The sequence below is a fragment of the Mercenaria mercenaria genome, chromosome 13 (genome assembly GCF_021730395.1).
Source record: "Mercenaria mercenaria strain notata chromosome 13, MADL_Memer_1, whole genome shotgun sequence".
Classification (NCBI taxonomy): domain Eukaryota; kingdom Metazoa; phylum Mollusca; class Bivalvia; order Venerida; family Veneridae; genus Mercenaria; species Mercenaria mercenaria.
Window position 1 is genome coordinate 49,079,491 of NC_069373.1, and position 23,979 is coordinate 49,103,469.

At 35.4% G+C, this 23,979-nt stretch overlaps 2 protein-coding genes across 2 annotated transcripts; both read right to left on the bottom strand.

The window, feature by feature from the left end:
• Positions 1 to 3,935: 3,935 nt before the first annotated feature.
• On the bottom strand, positions 3,936 to 10,091 carry LOC123529179 (uncharacterized). The gene is made up of 4 exons (XM_045309402.2): positions 9,136 to 10,091; positions 7,711 to 8,284; positions 6,591 to 7,402; positions 3,936 to 4,485 (listed from the first exon to the last, which is right to left on the bottom strand). The coding sequence occupies exons 1-4, from the start codon at positions 9,343 to 9,345 to the stop codon at positions 4,048 to 4,050; spliced, it is 2,034 nt and encodes a 677-aa protein (XP_045165337.2). The 5' UTR covers positions 9,346 to 10,091; the 3' UTR covers positions 3,936 to 4,047.
• Positions 10,092 to 10,223: 132 nt separating this feature from the next.
• Positions 10,224 to 23,885, bottom strand: LOC123530339 (uncharacterized). Its single transcript, XM_053521771.1, has 4 exons — positions 23,376 to 23,885; positions 14,057 to 14,501; positions 12,753 to 13,573; positions 10,224 to 12,109 (listed from the first exon to the last, which is right to left on the bottom strand). Exons 1-4 carry the CDS (start codon positions 23,529 to 23,531, stop codon positions 11,876 to 11,878), a joined length of 1,656 nt encoding a protein of 551 aa, XP_053377746.1. The 5' UTR covers positions 23,532 to 23,885; the 3' UTR covers positions 10,224 to 11,875.
• Between the last annotated feature and the right edge of the window lie 94 nt (positions 23,886 to 23,979).

The following is a 23,979-nucleotide window of genomic DNA, read 5'->3' on the forward strand; positions in this document are numbered from 1 at the left end:
TTTCAAGTCATGTACCAAGTAAGATTGTTTCTGGTAAACAACACATTCCATGGCTGAATTTTGAAATTAAAAAGTTGGTAAAGAAACATGACAGGCTACATAGTAAAGTTAAGAAAAGTAAAAATCTCATTCTGTCTACCAACCTTAAAAAGATTAAATCTTTGATTGAAAAGAAAACTCGAAATGATTACTGAGATTATATGAATAACATCGTTTGTACATGTAGTCCTGAAGAACATAAACATGGCACAACCAAACGTTTCTGCTGTTTTATAAAAAGTTTACAAAATGATTCTTGTGGTGTTGCTCCATTAAGAGAGAATGGTGTTTTAAAATCTAGCGCCAAGGATAAGTCTGAAATTTTAAACAGACACTTTTCTTTTGTTTTTGCAAATGATCCAGATCATAATCTACCAAACCCTAGACATAGCCATTTTGCCAGCATGTCTGAAATACAAGTAAAACAGAAAATGGTGTTAGGAAAATTCTGGAAAACTTAAATCCATACAAAGCAGCAGGTCCAGATCAGATTAAACATAGAATTTAAAGGAATGTGCAAATGAGATAGCACCATTTTTCACTGCCTTATTCAATAAATCCCTTAATACTGGTTCTATACCCTCAGATTGGTCCGAGATCTATGTAACGCCTGTTTTCAAAAGAGGTGAAAAACTTTAACCTGTATAGCTTGTAAGATGTTAGAGCACATAGCAGGTAGTAATATTTTAGATCATTTAGATAAATTTAATATCCTGGTGGACAATCAGACGGCGGTCTTGCGAAACCCAACTAGCGGGTTTTATTCGTATGATTTAGCTCAGTCAGTAAAGCGAAGCCAGGTGGATGTTGCAATCATGGATTTTTCTAAATCCTTTGATGTAGTCTGTCATGGCAGACTGCTCTTAAAATTAGCCCATTATGGCATCAGGGGCTCTACTCATTCTTGGATAAAAGCATTTCTGGGAAATTGAACTCAAAATGTTGTGGTCGATGGGGCAACATCCAGCTCGGTTCCTGTTATATCAGGCGTCCCTCAAGGGTCTGTTTTATTACGTCTCCTGTTTCTGCTTTACATAAATAACCTACATGCGTCTGTGTCTTCCAGCGTACGCCTTTTTGCAGATGACTGTGTAGTTTATAGGACTATACGTTCTCAGAATGATTCAGTTGAGCTGCAAAGGGACCTTGACAGTTTATCATTATGGGAGCAGAAATGGAAGATGTCATTCAATGTAAACAAATACCACATACTTCATGTCTCTAAGTCTAAAAAACCTATAAATAAAAGCTACACCTTGCACAATCAGCCTCTGTCTGTTGTAAGTCAAGCCACCTATTTAAGCTTGGAAGTATCATCAAATTTATCTTGGTCTCCTCATGTAAATAAAGTTTCTAATAAAGCTAGTCAGAGCTTAGGTTTCTGAAAACGTAACATACATTCTTCTAAAAGTTCTACCAAGGCAGTTGATTATAATACTATTCTAAGACCAACTTTAGACTTAAATTGGAATGCAAATTAGAAGACAATATAGTAGACTAATTTTATTTCATAAAATGGTTTATTACCATGTAGATGTTGATCCAAAGCAATATGTTACACTTAAAACAAGACAGTCCAGACTCTACAATCATCTGGTATTTCAGATTCCGTCTACTACGGCTGATTATTACAAAAAACCATTCTTCCCTAGAACAGTTGTTCAATGGAACACATAACCATCTCATGTAGTCAGTGTTGAAACAGTCTCCGAATTCAAATTAGCACTGGCTACATTGATGTTTACACGATAATTCCATTACAAATCATTTTGCTTTTATCCTGTTTTTAACTCTACAAACTTCGTCCTTTCTGCACAACAATTTATGTGTATATATATTTCGCACTTAAGGGAATTAAGGTTTAAGGTGTTAGGTTTTTGCACCTTTTTTATCACAACTGTTAGGAAGCACTAGGTGAATTGAGTAGCCTAGGAAACATGACAGTCTTTTACTCGCTCTAACCCCCACGCATGGCCATAATGTATCAGTATTGAACGTTTGCCATTACTATAAAAGAAGCAGAGGAAGATTATTAATATATTTAGGCTCTGTTTTTCTTCAAAGTGGTTTCAAGCTTGGCCTTAAGCGGATTATTACCATTTTCATTATTATCATAACTATTGTTTTTATTTATGTCTTGTTTTATTCAGGCTGGAAGGTTTAAAATTGCGAACTTAGAACACATCCCCTCCATATAAAGCTTCCGGGCAGCGTTATTCGGAGGGAGTGTTATACATAGCCCTACTCACTAGTGTGTCCGCGTCGGACATCTCGATATTCACTTATCATTATAAATTAAATATGACCCAATTGTATGGTTTCTTTTTTATACTTGAAGCATGACCATTGTCATCTGCGCACGTGTAGCTCGCGCTGTGAATTATTTCATACAAAATCCACACCGCGCATTTACAAACATTAAAAGTTATTACAAGTTAAGTCGATAACCAACCCGTGAACATTCTTTTTCCAGAATTTTTCGACTTCCAAAGTTTTACAAAAAATGTCTATTCATTAAAATCAGCATTGACTATTATTATTCTCAAAATAAGTGTTTCCCAATATCTTTTATTGAAACACTATAAAGCGACAATATCAAACAACAAACAGCTATTTCAGTGTGAGAGAGTCATCGAAATTATCCTTGACTGACTGCGACTCTATGGTTCAACGTCTGACACCATAATATGAACTTTCTAAATTGCGTCAGTGATCTATGCTGGTATTTTGCAAAGTAAAATCAAATTTACCTTTAATCCTTCGAAAACTGGTGACTTTATCTTTTAACGGTGTAACGACAACGGCCACCGAATCTGTATATATCCAAATGAAACCAATCCGGATATGAACTTATTGATCGGTTGTCATACTTTGTTTAACACAGAAAAATGAACATCTTAATACACATATTTGTGCCGTGCCATGGGAAAACCAACATAGTGGGTTTGCAACCAGCATGGATCCAGACCAGCCTGCGCATCTGCGCAGTCTGGTCAGGATCCATGCTGTTCGCTTTCAAAGTCTATTGCAATTAGAGAAACTGTTAGCGAACAGCATGGATACTGACCAGACTGCGCGGATGCGCAGGCTGGTCTGGATCCATGCTGGTCGCAAACCCACTATGTTGGTTTTCCCATGGCACGGCTCATTTATTTTTCATATTCATAAGTATATACAGTACGAAAATCTTCTGATCAAATTTTCCAAATGCATGTATCAGGCGTTTTAAAGGTCCCCGAGCCTGATGCCAGATCTGTTCATATACAATATGTATCTATAGTCGCCACCGGAAACCCATATGTAGGACTCTTCTAGAAGACTGTTAGACTGATTGTGCTAGATATAGAAAACGCTCCAGTTTAAGACGTTGTCCTGGTTCTTTCACGTACGAGGTGTATACATCCATACACGGGACTCTTATCCCAATGTTAGTAAGTTTAATCGGAGGAGCGGGTACTCTTATTTATTACCACTGGACCACTGTATCTACTTTAACTTTGACAGACAGTGAATTGATAGTCGTTATAAAAAGTCTTCATTTTCAGTGGAGACCATGATTTACCTTTACAAGCTACCGTTGCGTTTATTGTACCTTGACATCCTGGTACACCTCATATATTTAGTGAAACCAGTTGTGAATAATCATAGCATACCATAAACCTGTAAACTCCTAGTATTTGAACTACTATCAACAAGGTGCATGTAATCACCAAAATACTTCGCACATATACGTACAAACACATAATATATCTCGCTTAGAACAAAGACAGGCGGCTAAGTAAGGGTACAGCTATGGAACGGTGAAAGGCAACTTGTGACAATTCAAACCTAAGGCTTACCAAAGATTTAAGCAATTTAAACAGAGTAAATACTTAGTAACTTATTCCACGCCGAACTGGTTTGTATAATTTCTTTACTGTTATGATGACTATCATGACCTCGTTGTACAGATGATAGAATGAAGTATTTAATTTGAGGGTACGACCATCAAGTCCTACTCAAAATATATCATACTTTATGTTCCCGAATATCTGAAATTTTCCATTCTTCATTCAAAAATGCATTTTGTCTCGTAACAGATTGTCTTTTCAAGGGCACAGGCTTGTTTGCTAAATGTGGTTTTTGAGAAGTTATTTCTAGGTCAGGTTTTGTCGTCGTCATAGCTGAACGGTTTTCTTTAGTCATATTATCACCTGACGGCCTTACTGGATCAATTTCAGAATTAATTTCCACCATCACAGAAAGACTTTCTTTGGGCATAGTATCAGTTTGCAACCTCTTTGTTTCTGTTTCCGACTTCAGTGTCGTCAAAGGAGAACTTCTTATCTTAGGAATGGCGGTGTATTGAGGACTATGTCTGTCTAATTCCGGATCCGATACCGTCACAGTCGAATGACTGTCTTTGCACAATATGTCATCTTGTAAGCTTTGTGCGACCGCAAATGCCTGGATAAGAAAAATGCCCTTCTTTAAAAAAAGGTCAGAACTTAGAACAATTTTTTAGACCGGTGCCCATTTTGCTTGAGCATACACTTGATTTTACGACAGATTTTACTCTAGGTTTTATTTTTTGAGACTTATGAGTGAAAAGCAAATTAAAATACATGTTGTAAGCTCTCTTATGATATTTACAATCACTATATTTTTTGTATTGAAAGAAAAAAAAACACATTTACTTTCGTATATATATTGGCGTAATGATAAGGATGGTCTGACGTCATTTACAAAAAAAGAACTTGAACAAAATGGCGTCGTTGGATAAATTCTTTTCAAAATTGGACACCAAATTTTTAAGCAAGAGGGTCATGATGACCCTATATCGCTCACCTGTTACACTTGGCTTTGGAAACATTAAGATAAACGTTCTGACCAAGATTCATGAAGATAGGGTCATAAATGTGCCCTCTAGAGTGTTAACAAGCTTTTCCTTTGATTTGAGTGGTAACCTAGGTTTTGACCCCAAATGACCCAGTTTTGAATTTGGCCTAGGAATCATCCATATAAACACTCTTACCAAGTTTCATGAAGATAGGGTAATAAATATGGCCTCTAAGGTGTTAACATATTTTTCCTTTGATTTGACCTGGTGGCCTAGTTTTTGACCCCACATGACCCAGTTCCGGACTTGGCATAGAGATCATCAAGATAAACATTCTGTGCAAGTTTATATTAAATCGAAGCATAAATGAAACCTCAATATGGCTGAAAGGACCAAAACAGAAAATTATGCCCCTTTCAGGGTTAGTAACTCTAAAACCCATGATGGAATCCAGCCGGTTTTCGGAAGGAACTGAGATCTTATTGTGACCTAAGTCATTTTTAAGTGTGGTTAAAATCGAATGTAAAATGTCACTTCTATCATGTTCACAAGTTAAAAATAAACAGTTTTTGGCTCTTCCAGGGTCAGTCAGGGACCGTAAGTCTGGAACCTATGATTGAACCTGACGGATTCATCATGAAATCCAAGATGTATTGTTGTTAAAAATATTTTGCAAGTTTGTATCAAATCAAACCATAAATGAAGTCTCTATATGGCTGCAAAAGCCAAAATAGCAAATTTTGGCCCTTAAAGGGGCAATAACTCTGGAACTCATGATGGGATCTAACCAGTTTTCGAAAAGAACCGAGATATCTTACCAAATACAAGTTGTTTGAAAGTTTGAATAAAATTGTAGCAAAATGTGATCTCTATCGTGTTCACGAGCCAAAATAGCAAATTAAGAGGCCATAACTCTGGAAACAATGACACCATCTGGTCAGTTTTCGAAAAGAACCGAGATACGATGCCAATACAAGTTGTGTGCAAGTTTGATTAAGTTTGATAGTAAAATGTGGTCTCTATCGTGTTCACAAGAAATTGTGAATGGACGGACGGACGACGGACAAAGGGCGATCACAAGAGCTCACCTTGTCACTACGTGACAGGTGAGCTAAACGAACTGAAAATTATAGCTAAAATTAATTTTGATCAAAACTAAATCGGTACGACTATGCGATTTTTTACTGGATCTAATAATAATTTAAATAAAATCCAGGAACTTTATTTTCACCGGAAGGCGAGTTACAATTGAATGTGGGCGTATCTTTTTTGTCTGTTCTATTTAGATATGAAAAAGATCGATATCCTGACATATATTTTGATTTTCTGATACTCATAAAAAGCAAACCATTTATTTTTGTAGCAAGGTACTGTAAAAATATAGATATGAGAAATCAGTGCAATGTTTGTGCGTCTATACGGGTATTATTCATGTTTTGGCACGTCCCAATGTGGTATATACCCGCATAAATGCACAATAATATCATTTAGTACTTTAACAGTTTATCCTTTTCAGAATCCTTAGATTTTTCGACGATATATATCCGTATTTAACTTTCTAATGAAACCCTGTATGATGTATTTAATTACAGCTTTTATACAAATAAGATTTGTACACGTACACAAATGTTGCACTTTCTATTACCTTTCCAAACCGAGTATGCTATTATTTTGATTAATTGCGATTCATCTGTTTAGATTTTATTTGTTTTGTAATTTAAACTAAACTTACTTTTTTCTTTAGCTTAGTGACGTCCTGTTCTGGTTCTTTAGTATTCTCAGTTTGCTCATTCATATGGCTGACATCGCTTTGGGAATCTGTTTCGAACTCAGATACGGATGACCGAGGGGACATTGATGATACCATTGAACTAAATATTTCAAATGGCACGATCTTATTTTGTAGTTCACAACGACATTTGAGTTCTCCATTTGTGTACATCGTCCATTCAACAACTTGGGCTAAATGGTTGTAGTGATGTTTCTTTCTCAAAGCGTTTCCAAGAGTATGGCGAACATCAGATGGGCACTGTACACAGTAGTTGTTTAGAGAATATATCACTCCATACCAGAGTTCATCCTGAGCCCCAGCTGGTTTTTCCGTTTGTACAATCAAGTTAAATAAGCCGTCGTCTATGAGACTATTTCTCCAAAGGTCATCTACAATATACTTGAGATTAACTTGGGAAATGAGTCTGCAGACGGCACATTTAGAACATCTCTTTCCATCTTTCTTATTTTGTTCGAACTTTTCTTCTACACTTGTTGCGACAGTTTCATTGTGAGATCTGAGATGCTTTAAAAACTTCTTCAGAACGTCAAAATCTCTACCTTTTACTAGAGACAGAAGGACACGCACTTGGTCTTTACGATCTAGTTTAGTTCTTAGGTCCGCACATTCGTCTTCTGTAATGCAACCGTCTGCCAAAAGATCGTCCGGTAATTCGCTGTCCTTAAACACAATGCCATCTACAAGCTCTTTAATATGCCACTGCAGCGCATTTGCTAAACATTCCCTCTCATCCGATTTTGACAGACGTCTACCTGATAAAAACAGTTCGCAAATCCTGTTGAATAATTTGCAAAGGGTTTAATTTCTATGGGTGTTCTTCCAAGAAAGATATAAATGATTTATATAAATAATGGCAGGTTTGGACTTCTGGATAGTTTAGAAAAATACATAGCTCATTGATTCTTGTCATTAACTGAATTCATCTTTTTTTATCATTCTTGAGTTGCTAGAGAAATCACTCTTAATCGATATAATTATTTCATTCGACATAACAACATAAGAATGTATATCGAAGTAAGATTAGACAAATTTTAATACATATGTAAAAGCAATAGTTTACCTTTGATGTTATATGTTTGATTTGACTTTAATGCAGGCGGCTGGTTTGACTTTCCAAGTACAGTTGATGTATTTGCTCGTGAGGAAACGGAAATATCATCTCTTGTGGACGATTCGTCATTAACGTGATGAATATCACATGAGCCGCATTTTACAAGTTTCGCCCCATGCCGAGTTTGTATGAGTAAGGTTTGCCCTTTATGATGATAAACAGGGTTGCTAAAAGACTTCAGGAATTTTCTTTCACCTTCTATCACTTGGATGTCAGTAGCTGCGATCATCCTGAAGCCAGTTGTGGTTTTTATGATGTCACTATCTTCAACGAAAATAGCAGTACATGGTTCAGGGTTCCGGCTAAATATATCAGATCCGGGATTGCTGAATGTATCTTCGTGCTTTGGCCGTTCCGTTCCTGCGCATGCGCATCTGCATGTCTTACAATGACGGGTTTCGGATTCATCATTGTGTTCGTGGAGTATCTTCCGTATCTTTTCTTCAATAATATCTTCTATCTCAGATCGTAGAACCGGTATAATGTCCTCTTTGATAACTTGTGAAATATTTGCATCAGACATCTGAAAATTTATACTTAAATATCATAATATTATGGTGTGTTATTAAAACTTATATCAAAGTTTAGCCTATGAGTGTATTACAACATATAATTAAAATGATTCCTACTCAAAAGGAAATATTAAGACTGAGCAATACATAAAGATATTTTTTACATAAAAAGAACATAAGTGCACAAAAGACAAAAACTTAATTGATTTATCTAAATTGATGAATTGATTTTATTGTTTTATTTATTGCTTAATTTTATAACAGTACTTTTATAGATACGATAATTATTTCTTCTATGTTCAGTTACAAATAACTTGATAAATCACAGTTATTGTATTAGTACATTTTGATAAACCAATTGTAGTTCATTAGTTTGTTTAGGTCTCATAAGTGTAAATTAAAATGAAAAAAAAAATACAAAAAATGTACATCCGTTCACAAACTGAGATATAAGAGACAAAAACATAAGCCATTGCAAAAAAATAAAACTAAATCTTATCACGGAATATAGTCAATACGGTTTTGGTAGCTTAGTATTCATACAAAAATTGTAAAACCGAACGGTTTCTCATAGATATGTTCATTTCTCGTGCCGTGCAGTATTGTTTAAAGTTGAATCATCAGCGTAATGTATTACTTAAGTTTAAGTTCACGTAAAACTTCCGTAACATTCAACAATATAAAAAAAGATATTTGTGTAAAACATAAAATCTTTTATTTTAACACACTACAAAATTATGTGTACTTCAAAACTTTAAATGTAATAATTTGAGCTTTATCAGTGTAGAAGTTGATAAATTAATTGAAACAAAGTGAACTATCATAACTTAACTGAAAAATTAAAAGACTGAGGAAAACTTACCAATGGAATTCCTAATTTGTCTTTATTACCAGGGCACGGCGCTGGTGGCGACACTGGCCGATCATCAATACCTACTCGTCTTTCCTCGTTATCTTCGTGGCCGATATGCAGGTCATGTTTAAAGTCAAACGGTTCCGAGATATGCTTAATTTGTGCTTGTCCTTCAGCCTTTAGGCCGACATTCTTTTTCATTTCGGGGTTTGGATTCATTTTACTTATAAAGCCGTGCGCTTGACTTACTTTAAAAGAATTTTATAACACTTGATTAGAATTTTATGCTAGACCAATACGAAATTTCCGCCAGTTTGTTTGTAATCCGCTAATACTAATTTCTAATTAATCGAAAATTCGTAGTCTATACTTAAGCGCGAAGTAACGTTCGCTTTGTTTTTCTTCTGTTTGAAATTTAACACTCCAATCAGTCATATTCTAATACAATATCATAGAAAGAATTTACTTTCTTTACTTGAATGAAACACAATGTGGAATGTAAAAGGATATGTATTTATAGTTACTGCGCGGTAAGATTTATATTTCTTCCTTGTCGAACAAAACATGGTAAATCCCCTAAAAGAAATTTTCTCAAGCGGAAACGTGTTCGTATGTAAACTGATTAACAAAATATGTATATTTCAAAAGCATGTTTCATCACGGATACATACGCATAGCTATTTAATGCAATTATTCATCTGTAACATAAGTAAAGAAGTCTAAATCATAACCAATATTCAGGGGAGGTAACTAGAATAAGAAAACATCTGTAGTATTCATGGTCGAGTGTCCCCTTACTGATGAGAATACGTGAGCAAGCCTTCCAGTCGGCTTACTGAAGGTCCGTGGATCCACCCAAGTGAACAAGGGGTCTTCCTACACAGTAAAAAGCGTTAAAAGTCGCCATATGACCCGCACTGTGTCAGCGTTACTTTAAAGCCAGCAAAAAAGTATTTATGCTAAGCCAGCAAAAAAGTATTTATGCTAAGATAAAATTAGAGTTTCAGTTAATGTTTGTCATCATTGATATAAGTCTACTAGAAATTATTTTTTAAATTTTCCTACATTTTGTAATAGACCGTGATTTTTCATGTAAATATTGTTAAAATTTTATTTCTCATCTTTGTATGCTTATTTATTTATTTGAGTTTGCTCTATGCACAATTACATATAAATTTTCATCATAAAAAAAAAAAAACACATATTGTACACAGCCATTCTTAAAATAGAATTATAAGAGACTATACATACTTTAAAAGAAACAAAATAAACTGCCTTATTACATACTCGTTTCTATTCCCCGTTAAGTTACACTGGTACCGGAAACGTCAATATTTTCTATACACTGACGCCTGAATTTCATATCGGGTGCGTGACGTAATTCAGTGTGTGTTGTTGCACTATTTTCTATTTAGTTCAGTATAGTATTGTCAATCCCATTCAGGCTATTGAACATATTTATGATATTTACATAATATTTATACGCGCAGATGCGTATGTAATAAAAAGGTTATTATCTTTGCATCGGGAAATATGCACTCGTTCTTCAGCGGAAGAATACTGCGCTCCTAAAATCGCGCAATATTTCCGCTGAAGAACAAGTGCATATTTCCCGATACAAAGCTAATAACCTATAAATATTACAGTACCCATATATACAAATACCACTAAAACAAAGGTTAAACCTACGTATCATATCACTGTGTACCTAAAATATTAAACATAAGCACAGAACAGTAAAATATAGTAAAGTTATACAGCATATTACAAAAAGGTCCTTAAACAGATAATACTTAGCTAAAATAGTGCAAAGTCTATGTTTCTGTTACAGAATAATACCAAGCTAGAAAAAGAAACAAAAGACTATGCTGCATCAATGTTTATACAGTACAAAGTGTTTTTTTCGGATTTTCAGTATATTATACCACGTTTTTGCTAAAATTCTTATCATATCAGGGTGGGTAAACAGAAACTGAAACTTCTAAGTATCACATAATATTCTAAAATTATTGCCTAAAGAATGGGCTTTTTCAAAAGTAAATTTCTATCAGCAGAAAAAGTTTGACAGTTAAACAGAACATGCATCTCATTTTCAACAATGGTTTTGCAGAAAGTACATGTTCTCTCGTTTTCAGGTAATCCCTCCAATCGCCCATTTTCAAAACCGCAGCGGTGCAACACCACACCTGAACTTTGCCAAAGCCGATCTTTGAGAATATGGTAGCTGTATTTTGCAATATGGTTCAACTTCGTATCTAGTTTTAAAGAGTTTTTAAGATCTTAGTTAGGGTCCACACCACTGATGCTCAGCTCTCCACTGGAGTATATGGGTGTCTATGAGAACAGTTGATATATCATTTAATCATTTTTTACAACGGAAAGGAAATTGTATAAATGCCTGTAAACCATGTGAAGGTAGCTTATCCTTTACAAGAAATAGCCAGTTTTTACATCTGTCGCTTCCTTTGGCTGAAGACCAGTCATACAATGACTCTAGTGTTATCATAGTTAATACAAAGATTACAGTGGTCTAAAATGTTGTAATACTATGTAAATCTGATATAATATTTATTCAGAGTATGTTATCACATTTGTCTGCTTTTTGATGTACTCACTTTTATTTACATTTTTTTTGTGCATTTTAGATAGTCTTCCTTCTTCAAATACTTTCCATTATATATCATACAATTCCAAGTAAGCTTCCAAAGTTATGAATTATTTTTTTCTCTCTTTTTATTACAATAAGAAGCTATTTTGAACATTCTGGTGTTTGAGCTCTCACAGGCTTCTTTGGAACTGCTGGCTTCATTCGTGGATACGGCTTTGCAGCATCTATGGTTGTTTTATTAACATAATCAGGTACACCATCCGACACGGGTGTCTTTGAAAATGTTTGAGAGTTAAGGTCTGGTTGGATTCTCTCTTGGGGAATGCTATCTTCAAAAGAACTATCGGCACCCAGGGCAATACGTGAGGGTGTAAGCTGAAAATATCATTGGTAACTTACTTTTGGTATATTAACATTCCCTATTGAAGTAGAGCGCACCCGCTTAGCTCATTAGGGAGAGCACAGATCTGCGGATAACGGGACCTCCGTTATGGCGTATACTCTACTTTACTATTTGATAAAAGACAAATTGTCAAAATCATTTCGTCCTCTACTTCTGATTCATATTGAGAAGTAAACTATTACTTGCGGAGAACAGTACTGTACTGGTAAGAATCTAGGAATACTGGTTAGGTGAACTGCCCGTCGTTACATAACTGAAATACTGTTGAAAAACATCGCAAAATCCAAACAGAACAAAGTATCTAAGTTGGAGGATCTATTATTTAATTGGTATGAGTTTAGTTTTTGATAATTCGCGCATGTATTTCGTTTGTACGTATACATTTATTACAATACAGACCCACAGAGTACCGTGCTTAAGTAGTCATAGGAAGTGTGTAATGCATACTCACAAATAAACTACAAACATGCAACAATTAAAATGGTGTGGTCTAATGAGCAATTTTATCCCGCTACAAACTGATATGACTACAAGGAATCTGTCCAAGGAATGACTAGAATAACTATTTTACTCAACATGAAGATACAAAACGACCAATTTTAAATGTTGCCTTACCGGATCCTCTGTTGCTTCAGTAAATCTGCCAAGAGGAACGTCATATCTCATAAAGGGAATATTTCTGCTATGTATACCACTGGAACTTCCTATATCGTTTGATGTTCCATCAGAACTCGAATCAGGGAAAAAAGACTCTTCCGAAGTCGAACTTGCACCGTATGAAGTTCTGCTTGGTAGAATCAGCTTCGGTTCACAGGAACACGTAAGTTTTGCATGATTCCTGATCAGCATTTTTTGAATGCCATCCGCCAGGTGTGTGAAAAGATTCTTGCCTGTAAGCGCTTTCAGAAGCTTTCCGTGTGCTAATTCAGCCTTTTGATTATCAAGACAGTTAATGGAGTTTATAACTTTCTCCCATAATGTTTCCTGTGCACCTAAAGGTGCTTCGGAATAAATGACCTCGTTGTATAAGCCGTCATCAATGGCCTCTACGGCCCATAGACTGTCAACCAAATGTTTAACATTGAACTGCTTTTTTAGCTGACACAGGAAGCATAATTTTCTTCTTATACCTGCACGCTTGTTATCTTCAAACTTTTCTATAATTTTTCTAGCGACTTCTTCATTGTGTTGTTCAATGTGCTTCATGAAGTCTTTCAAGACGCGCAAATCCCGCCCTTTGATTAAACTTAGAAGGACTCTAATCTGGTCTTTTCTATCACGAAGTTTTCTTACTGATGCACATTCGTCTTCCGTCAAACATCCCTCTGCTAAAAGACAGTCCGGGAGTTCGCTTTCGTGAAAAATAATTCCGTCGACAAGGTCCTCGACGTGAAACTGTAAGGCGTTTGCTAGGCACTCTCTTTCATCGCATGATTCTGAAAATATATGATAGCAATTAAATACTTAATAGTAATTTCCTAAGGAATACTATTTTCCTCAATTGGAAAGACTAGACTAATATCTGCAATAATTTTTTTGTTGGTTTAGATATAAATCCTTAACGAAATGGCCAACCACGGCCTAATCATTCAAATTTCTTGCCCACCAAGGCTATTTAGTTAAACCTCAACAGAAATGAACGAATGCGATGTATTTCTGGGCAAATCTTCAACAGACGTCAATGTTTTCAGTTGTTGTTAGAAGCCATCCAGTTACAGAGGGTATATATTTTAACACCATTACCAATCCGTTCTTCAAAAACATAATCTGAAACGCAACAAACAAGCAAACAAGAAGGATTCTTCCGGTCCGAAACATCTGCTTTCGTTTCATGTACCTCACAAAAAGTTAGTTCAATATATAATTCCTCAAACAATTATATATTATTCATTTCCTATGTTGACTTTCAAAATATTTACCTGTTTTAACTTCGATTGCTGATTTAGGTCTTGGTTTAACCGCTACTAGCTTCTCTCTTATCTGCAATGAATAACTGCCAAATTCTGATGTCAATGGAGCTTTGGGTGTAAAATTGTCATATGGATTGTCTTCTTCATGATGTTTAATCATGGCAGTGCGTCGGCTTGACTCTATGTTGGCATGTGTCCTCTCTAGAAATAAAGCTCTCGGTTCTGTGGTGTCAATGACGCTTTCCTCAACTTCTCCTAACACCCCTCTTTCAGTAGCCCCGTGCGTTGTTTGAGTATACACGCTTTGAAATGTCTTGTGAGTTACATCTCTTTTTGTCAGTGCTTCCTGCAGAAATTTAGTTACTGCCACTTGTATTGGTTCAGCAATATGCTTTTGAATGTTCTCAACTATAGCATCTTTTAATGCATCCATCTTATCTTCGAATCTTTGTGTCTAAAACATATCACAAATATTCACATTTTAAAAGAGCAGTTTAAATATAGTTAAACATTAAAACTAAACCATCAAATATGACACTTCATTACGTTCATCAGTTTTGACTGTTTAAGGCCATTTTATGTATACACCGAACCTGAATCGAATCCGAACCGAAAATAAATTAGGATGCAATGGACCATTTCACATATACGCCTAAACGGAACCGAATAGAAAATGAAAATTGCAACCCCCGCACAGGAATATTGTCCAACAACCATCCTTGCCACCAAGCAAATTACGATGGTAAAACCACGTGATCCTAAAATGGCGACACTCTTAATCGAATGCTTGCCATAATCTACAGAAATATTGGCATTTATGTCACAACCCTTTAGAACATATTGAGAGTTAGTATTCAATGTATTTATATTTTGCAATTCTCTGACTGTACTCAAAATACTGTCAAATAATTTCTTGGTTTACATTTACGCAGGTGCGCGTCTCAACACCAGAAAAAGAAGTTTTTAGTGTTTGCTTTTTTGCTCGTTTTATTTAATTATTGAGAAGTAACACGTACTGTACTGCGTTGGAGTTTGCGAAAATAGTACATTCACAGCCTCACAGGAAGCAATGGCAACCCGCATGAAGTGCAGATGTGTCAGTTTTATTTGTAGAAACAGTTGCTGTCAAAAAGAAAATTTCATTGAACTTTTCTAAATATATTTAGTCTGTACTCTTATAAGGTACGTGAAGATCAATAGAAAAATAAAAATATTTGTATCACAATAACTGAAGTGGCAGTTTTACTATCACATATTTCGTAAAGTCTTAAAATATAAACATCTCAGGACAGAAGTATTATAGCAAGTATGCAAAAAGCGCATTAAAGTTAGACTCTAGATGGATATTACAATGCAAACTTGACACAGAGTAAGATCTTACAATCGTTTCTCTGAGAAAACCTCCAGAATAGTCTGGCTTTTCACTCCTATGAAATTACATTAAAACATTCTTTTTATTATAAGTAGTACCAGTCTAGTGGCTAGTCTAGTCCCACACTAAAATATCCCAAAATTCACCCATTGACAATGAATTGGATATTTATGTACGGACTTTTTTTAACATATTCGAGTACATACATTTTTCTTATATATATACTAGTAGATCTTCACTAAAATTAAAACTTTATAACAGATGTGAGTAGTTCTATAGTATTATAATTTTTACTTTCAACATTCCATAAAATGCCTTGGTTTAAACAGTATATATTGACATAATTTGCAATGTTGATATACTGTTGAAAAAACGGCGTTAAACCCAAAACAAACAAACAAAACAATGTTACAAATATCAATAGTTGGAATCTATAAGCTTTTTAGAACCTTACTCTGTGTACATAATGTAATTTCAACAGTAACAAAATAAATGTTCTGCTTGCAGTTTCTTCGTTTATCTATACGGTATCTGACATAGGTTTGTCAAACTGTAATTTTGAAATAGGTTGAAAAAAAAGACTTTGAACAGTTTATATGAATTAAAATCTTAAATGTAAAAACTTTGTTATATCATAATATCTAAGAATCTAAGGATCGGGAAGAAGGAAGCGAAATATACGAAATGTGGTCAGGAATGTCCCTTTAGATACATGGAGTTTTAGGACATTCGTTAATGCAAAGAACTATAAAATACATTTATTTTTATAGCTCTTTGGTTAAAGCTATGTAGTAGGGCTAAAATGATAGAACCTTGGATACAAAGCTATTATTACAGCTATAATTGTTCTAAAAATTAAAAACTGCGTATCAGATTACTTTGTTTTCTGTATATATTTTTTGATAATTGGGACAGCTGAAAAAGAAATGATATGTATTTTCTACCTCAACACACACACACACGCACGCACGCACGCACGCACGCACGCGCACGCACGCACACACACAATAGACTGTTTATAATATTTGTTTTGAAAAATGATGTTCATTGAGAGAGCTATAGTGGGTCCTAAATCAGCCACGAAGAATCGGACATTTATGTTCACCTGCATAATAGTGACATGGGACTTTCAGTACATCAGAAAAAAGCCGTCTATCGAATAAAATCTGTTAAAGGTCCATAGGAAGCAAAGAATGCAACCAAAAAGAATAATAGCAGACTCGATTTTATTGAGTCTGTTCATGAAGGTAATGAAATGTGGAACACCTCTCACGCCCCTTAGCACCGGCTTAAGCGGAACTCTATTACACAGTCATGTTGACTCCATAATCCCAAAGGACCAGAAAATATAACAACACCGAATCCAACTGAAAACGCTTGAAGTGGGAGATTTTCTGTAGTCTAATGATAGTTTGTTCCAATAACTGACATCTGATGGCAGAAAGGAGTTAGCAACGAGATGAGTGTGACAAAGCAGGTGCATTTCTAAGATTGTATACAGATGTTTGTGCAATAGTTTCAGGTACCAATGAAAAAAGATGTTGTGGAGTTAAATAATTTTTCATCTTGTAGAAAAGAGTGAGATTGTGTTTTTGTCTTCAAACTTTGAGGGGTTCGAAACCAGTCTCTTTATAAAGATTGTCAACGAGTTTGGTGGCTCCTGTGATGATTCTGTCTACTTCGAGTTGGATTTTCTCAAGTTCAAATTCATCGAGCTGAATCACAAATGTTATCTCACACGACATCAGAATACTTCTGGAGAGGCCGTATAACAGACAGATAGATAGTTTTAAGAGACTTGAGGTCAAGACTAAATCACAAGTTTCTCATTATGTTGATACGTTTCCATGCCTTTTCTTTGATACTGTCTATATGTTCGTGCCAGTTTCCGTCGTTTGAAAATATAATTTCAAGTTGCTCATCTGTTTTCATCAGGTCTGAATTTAGAGTTTCGGCTGCAATGATCGGGTTGTCAATAACAATGTACAAGCTGTATCACCAGAAATGAGTCTGATAGTTGAACTGATATTGAGGACAGTGTCATATAAAAAGACGGCGAAAAGGACCAAAGATAGAAACAGTATGAGAAGAATCTCCACGAAAAACACTTTCTGCTTTCACTCGGATAAATAGTCACGGAACCAATTTAACAGGCACCCAGATATACCGGCAGATTGTAGCTTAAACAAAAGACCTTTGTGCCATACGTGGTCAAAAGCTTTAGAAATATCACAGAAGACTATACGGACTTCTTTAGCTTTGCCTAATGCACGGCAAAAAGTATTGTATATAGAAACGAGTTGGTTGGTAGTTGAGTTGTTGGGGGAACAATCCAGGATGGAGTTATTTGCTTATATGCTTATGAATGATTTTTCTAGTACTTTGCTGATTGTGCTCAAAAGCGATATAGGTCTGTAGCTGGAATCTAGCTGTGGGTCATTTTTCTTAAAAACAGCACATACATGAGCTAATTTCCATTGGGATGACATTCGACCAGAATTAATGGATATTATGTTAAAAAGCCGTTTCTTTACTTCTTTTGCACCGGGGCTGGAGACCATGTTTGCTATAGATTCAAAACCAAAGGCTAGACTAACTTCTATAATACCATCAACATTTGTAAATAAGGTAAAGATTATATCATGCAACTGCAACTCTATGTTGTTCAACAATATCGTGGTATTTTGATACTGAAAATGTTAAACCCAGTTTTGTATGTAATTTTATTATTATTGCACACTGTTTGACCTAAGCTTAACCGCCTGTTGATTTGATACCGAAAATATAAAAAATTACTAAGTCAAAGCTTAGAATTTTCAAAACATTCGATATCCCGTGACAAACGCTTTTCAATTTAAAACTGAGAAATTGCAAATGTAGTTATAACAGCTAATTCTCATCTGCTTCCATAACATATACATTTGTATTCTGTCAGTAACTAAATTTCAAAGGAGTATTAGAAATGTATGTAGCAATAAAAATTTCAGATGTCTTTTTAGCTCACCAGAGCCAAAGGCTCAGGGTGAGCTATTAGGATGGGTCACCGTCCGTCGTCCGTCCGTAAACGTTTTAATTTAAATGGCATCTCCTCATAAACCGCTAGGCCAATTTCATCCAAACTTCACAGGAATGTTCCGTGGATGAAGCTCTACAAAAATTATTCAAAGAATTGAATTCCATGGAGAACTCTGGTTGCCAAGGCAACCGACAGGAAAAACTTTAAAAATCTTCTTCTCAAAAACCAGAAGACCTAGAGCTTAGTTATTTGGTGTGAAGCATTGCCTAGTGGACCTCTACCAAATTTGTTCAAATCATTACCCCGGGGTCAAAATTGACCCCGCACCAGGGGTCACTTGATTTTACATAGGAAAATCTTTAAAATCTTCTTCTCAAAAACCAGAAGCCTAGAGCTTAGATATTTGACATGTAGCATTGCCTAATGGACCTCTACTAAAGTTGTTCAAATCATGACCCCGGGGTCAAAATTGACCCCGCCCCAGGGGTCACTTGATTTTACATAGGAAAATCTTCAAAAAATTTCTAAAAAAAAACCAGAAGGCCTAGAGCTTAGATATTTGACATGTAGCATTTCCTAGTGGACCTCTACAAAATTTGTTCAAATCATGACCCCCTGGGTCAAAATTGACCCCGCCCCAGGGGTCACTTGATTTAACATAGGAAAATCTTCAAAAAATTTCTAAAAATAAACCAGAAGGCCTAGATCTTAGATATTTGACATGTAGCATTTGTAACGTAATGGCCTCTAAAAGCCAGATGGCACCAGTGTTACCAGACTTAGTAAAACCTGTGGTAGAACTTTCACACACATATATAAGTTTGAAGACACAATAGTTCGTTTCTGATGTTTATTTAATTTCAGGTAGTTAAAGACAGTTTTTTAGTACAAGTAGTTTTATTGTCTCAATGTCCATCTTTCAAATAACATTTAGCTACTATAAAATGTTAAGAACTAATTATTTATATCCTGAAGTTGTCTTTCATGAAATCTACATAACATATTTGGAAATTAACCTAACGAGGCATAATAGTATTTTTGACTTACGTTGGCAGAACCACGGTTGGTGGCTCTGCCGCCTCGTCTCTCTGAATGTCTAGTACACAGACCTTTTATATGCACCGGCCAGACTGTTGATTACCAAATTAAGATGTAGTTTTCCAGGTATTATGTCTTAACCTGCCCAGAGCTACGATAACTTGTCAGTTTTATATTTCAACAATTTTAAAAGGTATGAATATATACTCTCCAAGACATTGAATAATTTAGTCTTTTAAAACAATAGCCCAGCTGCCCCCTTTTGAAATTACATTATACATTGCCTAGTAGACTTGTACAAAATTTGTTCAAATCATGACCCCCGAGGTCAAAATTGACCCCGCCCCATGGGGTTTCTTGATTGTACATAGAAAAATCTTCAAAATTTTCTAAAAATAAACCAGAAGGCCTATAGCTTAGATATTTGACATGTAGCATTGCCTAGTGGTGCTCTACAAAATTTGTTCAAATCATGACCCCCGAGGTCAAAATTGAGCGCGCCCCAGGGGTCACTTGATTTTATATAGGAAAATTTACAAAAATTTTCTAAAAATAAACCAAAAGGCCTAGAGCTTAGATATTTGACATGTAGCATTGCCTAGTGGACCTCTACAAAATTTGTTTAATCATGAGCCCCTGGGTCAAAACTGACCCCGCCCCAGGGGTCAATTGATTTAACATAGGAACATCTTCAAGAAAATTCTAAAAATAAACCAGAAGGCCTAGATCTTAGATATTTGACATGTAGCATTGCCTAGTAGACTTGTACAAAATTTGTTCATATCATGACCCCGAGGTCAAAATTGACCCCGCCCCATGGGGTTTCTTAATTGTACATAGAAAAACCTTCAAAATTTTCTAAAAATAAACCAGAAGGCCTAGAGCTTAGATATTTGACATGTAGCATTGCCTAGTGGTCCTCTACTAAAATTGTTCAAATCATGACCCCAGGGGCACTTGATTTTACATAGGAAAATCTTAAAAAATATTCTTCTCAAAAACCAGAAGCCCTAGAGCTTAGATATTTGACATGTAGCATTGCCTAATGGACCTCTACTAAAATTGTTGAAATCATGACCCCGGGGTCAAAATTGACACCGCCCCAGGGGTCACTTGATTCTACATAGGAAAATATTCAAAAATTTTCTAAAAATAAACCAGAAGGCCTAGAGCTTAGATATTTGACATGTAGCGTCGCCAATTTGCTCAAATCATGACCCCCGGGGTCAAAATTGACCCCGCCCCAGGGGTCACTTTATTTAACATAGGAAAATCTTCAAAAATGTTCTAAAAATAAACCAGAAGGCCTAGATCTTAGATATTTGACATGTAGCATTGCTTAGTAGATTTGTACAAAATTTGTTCAAATCAATATTGACCCCGCCCCATGGGATTTCTTGATTGTACACAGAAAAAACTTCAAAATTTTCTAAAAATAAACCAGAAAGCCTATATATTAGATATTTGACATGTAGCATTGCCTAGTAGTCCTCTACAAAATTTGTTCAAATCATGACCCCGGGGTCAAAATTGACCCCGCCCCAGGGGTCACTTTATTTTACATAGGAAAATCTTAAAAAATCTTCTTCTCAAAAACCAGAAACCCTAGAGCTTAGATATTTGACATGTAGCATTGCCTTAAAGACCTCTACTAAAGTTGTTCAAATCATGACCCCGGGGTCAAAATTGAACCCGCCCCAGGGGTCACTTGATTTTACATAGGAAAATCTTCAAAAATAAACCGGAAGGCCTAGAGCTTAGATTTTTGACATGTAGCATTGCCTAGTGGACCTCTACAAAATTTGTTCAAATCATGACCCCCGGGGTCAAAATTGACCCCGCCTCAGGGGTCACTTGATTTAACATAGGAAAATCTTCAACAAATTTCTAAAAATAAACCAGAAAGCCTAGATCTTAGATATTTGACATGTAGCATTGCCTAGTAGACTTGTACAAATTGTGTTCAAATCATGACCTCCGAGGTCAAAATTGACTCCGCCCCTTGGGGTTTCTTGATTGTACATAGAAAAATCTTCAAAATTTTCTAAAAATAAACCAGAAGGCCTAGAGCTTAGATATTTGAAATGTAACATTGCCTAGTGGTCCTCTACAAAATTTGTTCAAACCATGACCCCCAGAGTCAAAATTGAGCCCGCCCCAGGGGTCACTTGATTTTACATAGGAAAATCTTCAAAAAAATTCTAAAAATAAACCAGAAGGCCTAAAGCTTAGATATTTCACATTTAGCATCGCCTAGTAGACCTCTACAAAATTTGTTCAAATCATGAACCCCGGGGTCAAAATTGACCCCGCCCCAGGGGTCACTTGATTTTACATAGGAAAATCTTCAAACATTTTCTAAAAATAAACCAGAAGGCCTAGATCTTAGATATTTGACATGTAGCATTTCCTAGTAGAATTCTACAAAATTTGTTCAAATCATGACCCCCAGGGTCAAATTGACCCCGCCTCATGGGGTTTCTTGATTGTACACAGGAAAATCTTCAAAACAATTCTAAAAATAAACCAGAAGGCCTAGAGCTTAGATATTTGACATGAAGCATTGCCTAGTGGACCTCTACAAAAGTTGTTCAAATTTTGACCCCCCCCCAGGGTCAAATTGACCCAGCCCCAGGGGTTAATTGATTGTACATAGGGAAATCTTCATAAATTTGCTAAAAATAAAACTGAAGGCCTATATCTTAGATATTTGATATGTAACATTGTCTAGCAGACTTCTACAAACTTTGTTCAAATCATGACCCTCGGGGTAAAATTGGCCCCGCCCCAGGGGTTACTTGATTGTACATAGGAAAATTTTCTAAAAAATTTCTAAAAATCATCAGTTTGACATTTGAAACATGTAGCTCATATTACTCTGGTGAGCGATCCAGGGTCATCATGACCCTCTTGTTTTCTTTTTCCATTGTTTTCGATATGGAGGTCAGTCCCTGTAAGCTCTCGTTTCTTCTTGATACATTTTTATCTTATCTCTTTCTTGTGATAACTTTCAGCTTTGACTAATGATAAATAAGAGTCCATATAAATGACAATAGAGTACATAAGAATTCAGTTTGTAATTCTGTAAAAATGTGCTTACCTTGTCTGATTCCTATAATCATTGTTTTAGCTCGCTAATTTACTGTTATTCTATCCTATAATCATTGTTTTAGCTCGCTAATTTACTGTAAACAGTTATTCTAATATTCCTGGATCAGTTTTCTAGTTTATCATGAATTTAAAGCACTTCTCAATCTTATTTAAACAAATTCAGTTTGTTCTCAAATTGGTCATCGCGCGACTTAAAACAGTCTCGTGGTTGTAGTTTGACTATCCGATCTTAAACATAGTTCCAAGACGAATAAATTGGCCTAAACCTTTTTGAGGAGTAATCAACCCACAAATCTAATGCACTTAGACCCATCATTTCTTCACAACGCGAAAAATGTTTGATTGAAATATTAAGCTGTTTTACTTACATAAAATCAAATTTGATCCCCAGTCTCAGAGTTCCATTTTAAAGTTACATCAAATGTGAGTTCACGGATGGTCATACATTTTTCCAGAACAGGGCAGAGAAAGATGGGGGGATTAGAATTCTAGTGAATCATAGAGCAATTTTTCTCAAGTATTTCCAAACAAAATGCTATATAAGTAGACTGTAAAGGTTTCCACTCTTTAAAATAAAGGAACGAAATAGTGAAATAAGTATCATACAAAGGCAACGGGTCATCCATGTGTATACATCTAATACAGTAACCTCAGTTAAAATTCTACTGTTTCGCTATTAAAAGAAGTGGTTTTGGCAAAGCTTTCGAACAAATTATTTATGATTAGAAGAAAACTTAATAAAGAAATATAACGAATCAGTTGGAAAACCGACATGAGCAGTGTAAGCTTACCGGAGAAGAAAACTCGGCAGATATTTGTGTTGACACCGTTTTGACATTATTTGGCAATTCCTCCTTCTCTTGAATCGTCTTTAGTTGTGACATGTAGAAAGCCTGTCGCTGGTTCCTTTGTCGAAATTTATTTTCTGTCACACTTTCTCCACTCATATTAAGTCTATAAATTAGAACTTATAGATTTTTCTCTGTTCCTGTAAAAAAAGGAAAGATAAGCTAACTGGTAGAAATTATTCCCAAACGTTCATTCTGAATTCAAATTAACACAATGTTTAAAGTATTCAAATAACGATATCTAAATACGTGCAGAGGCATTCATTTCGTATATAAAAGCCAACTAATATTAGTTTCGAATAACATATGTATGATATGTCATGTCTTTTGTTCTCTTTTTGATAACTTCCTTGTCTCGAATAAAATGAAATTTCATAACATCTTTTTTCCATTCAATTTCTATTCGCCTTCACAAAAATAAATAACTAAGTACGCATGAATTCATGCGATACAATTCGTAAACGCAACCTAAAGTAACACAATAGTTCATACATTCCACCAATGTGTTTAAGTTATATTGAGTTAAAGGGTCCATCAACCTATACAT

Bases quoted from the DNA above. Each gene is read 5' to 3' on its own strand.
- LOC123529179 (XM_045309402.2), bottom strand. From the start codon at position 9,345: ATGAATCCAAACCCCGAAATGAAAAAGAATGTCGGCCTAAAGGCTGAA. The intron at 7,403-7,710 runs GTAAACTATTGC...TGTTTTTATCAG, and splicing joins TCAAACATATAACATCAAAG to GTAGACGTCTGTCAAAATCG. The intron at 4,486-6,590 runs GTAAGTTTAGTT...TTTCTTATCCAG, and splicing joins TCACTAAGCTAAAGAAAAAA to GCATTTGCGGTCGCACAAAG.
- LOC123530339 (XM_053521771.1), bottom strand. From the start codon at position 23,531: ATGAGTGGAGAAAGTGTGACAGAAAATAAATTTCGACAAAGGAACCAG. The intron at 14,502-23,375 runs GTAAGCTTACAC...GATATGTTTTAG, and splicing joins CTGCCGAGTTTTCTTCTCCG to ACACAAAGATTCGAAGATAA. The intron at 13,574-14,056 runs GTAAATATTTTG...ATATATTTTCAG, and splicing joins AGCAATCGAAGTTAAAACAG to AATCATGCGATGAAAGAGAG.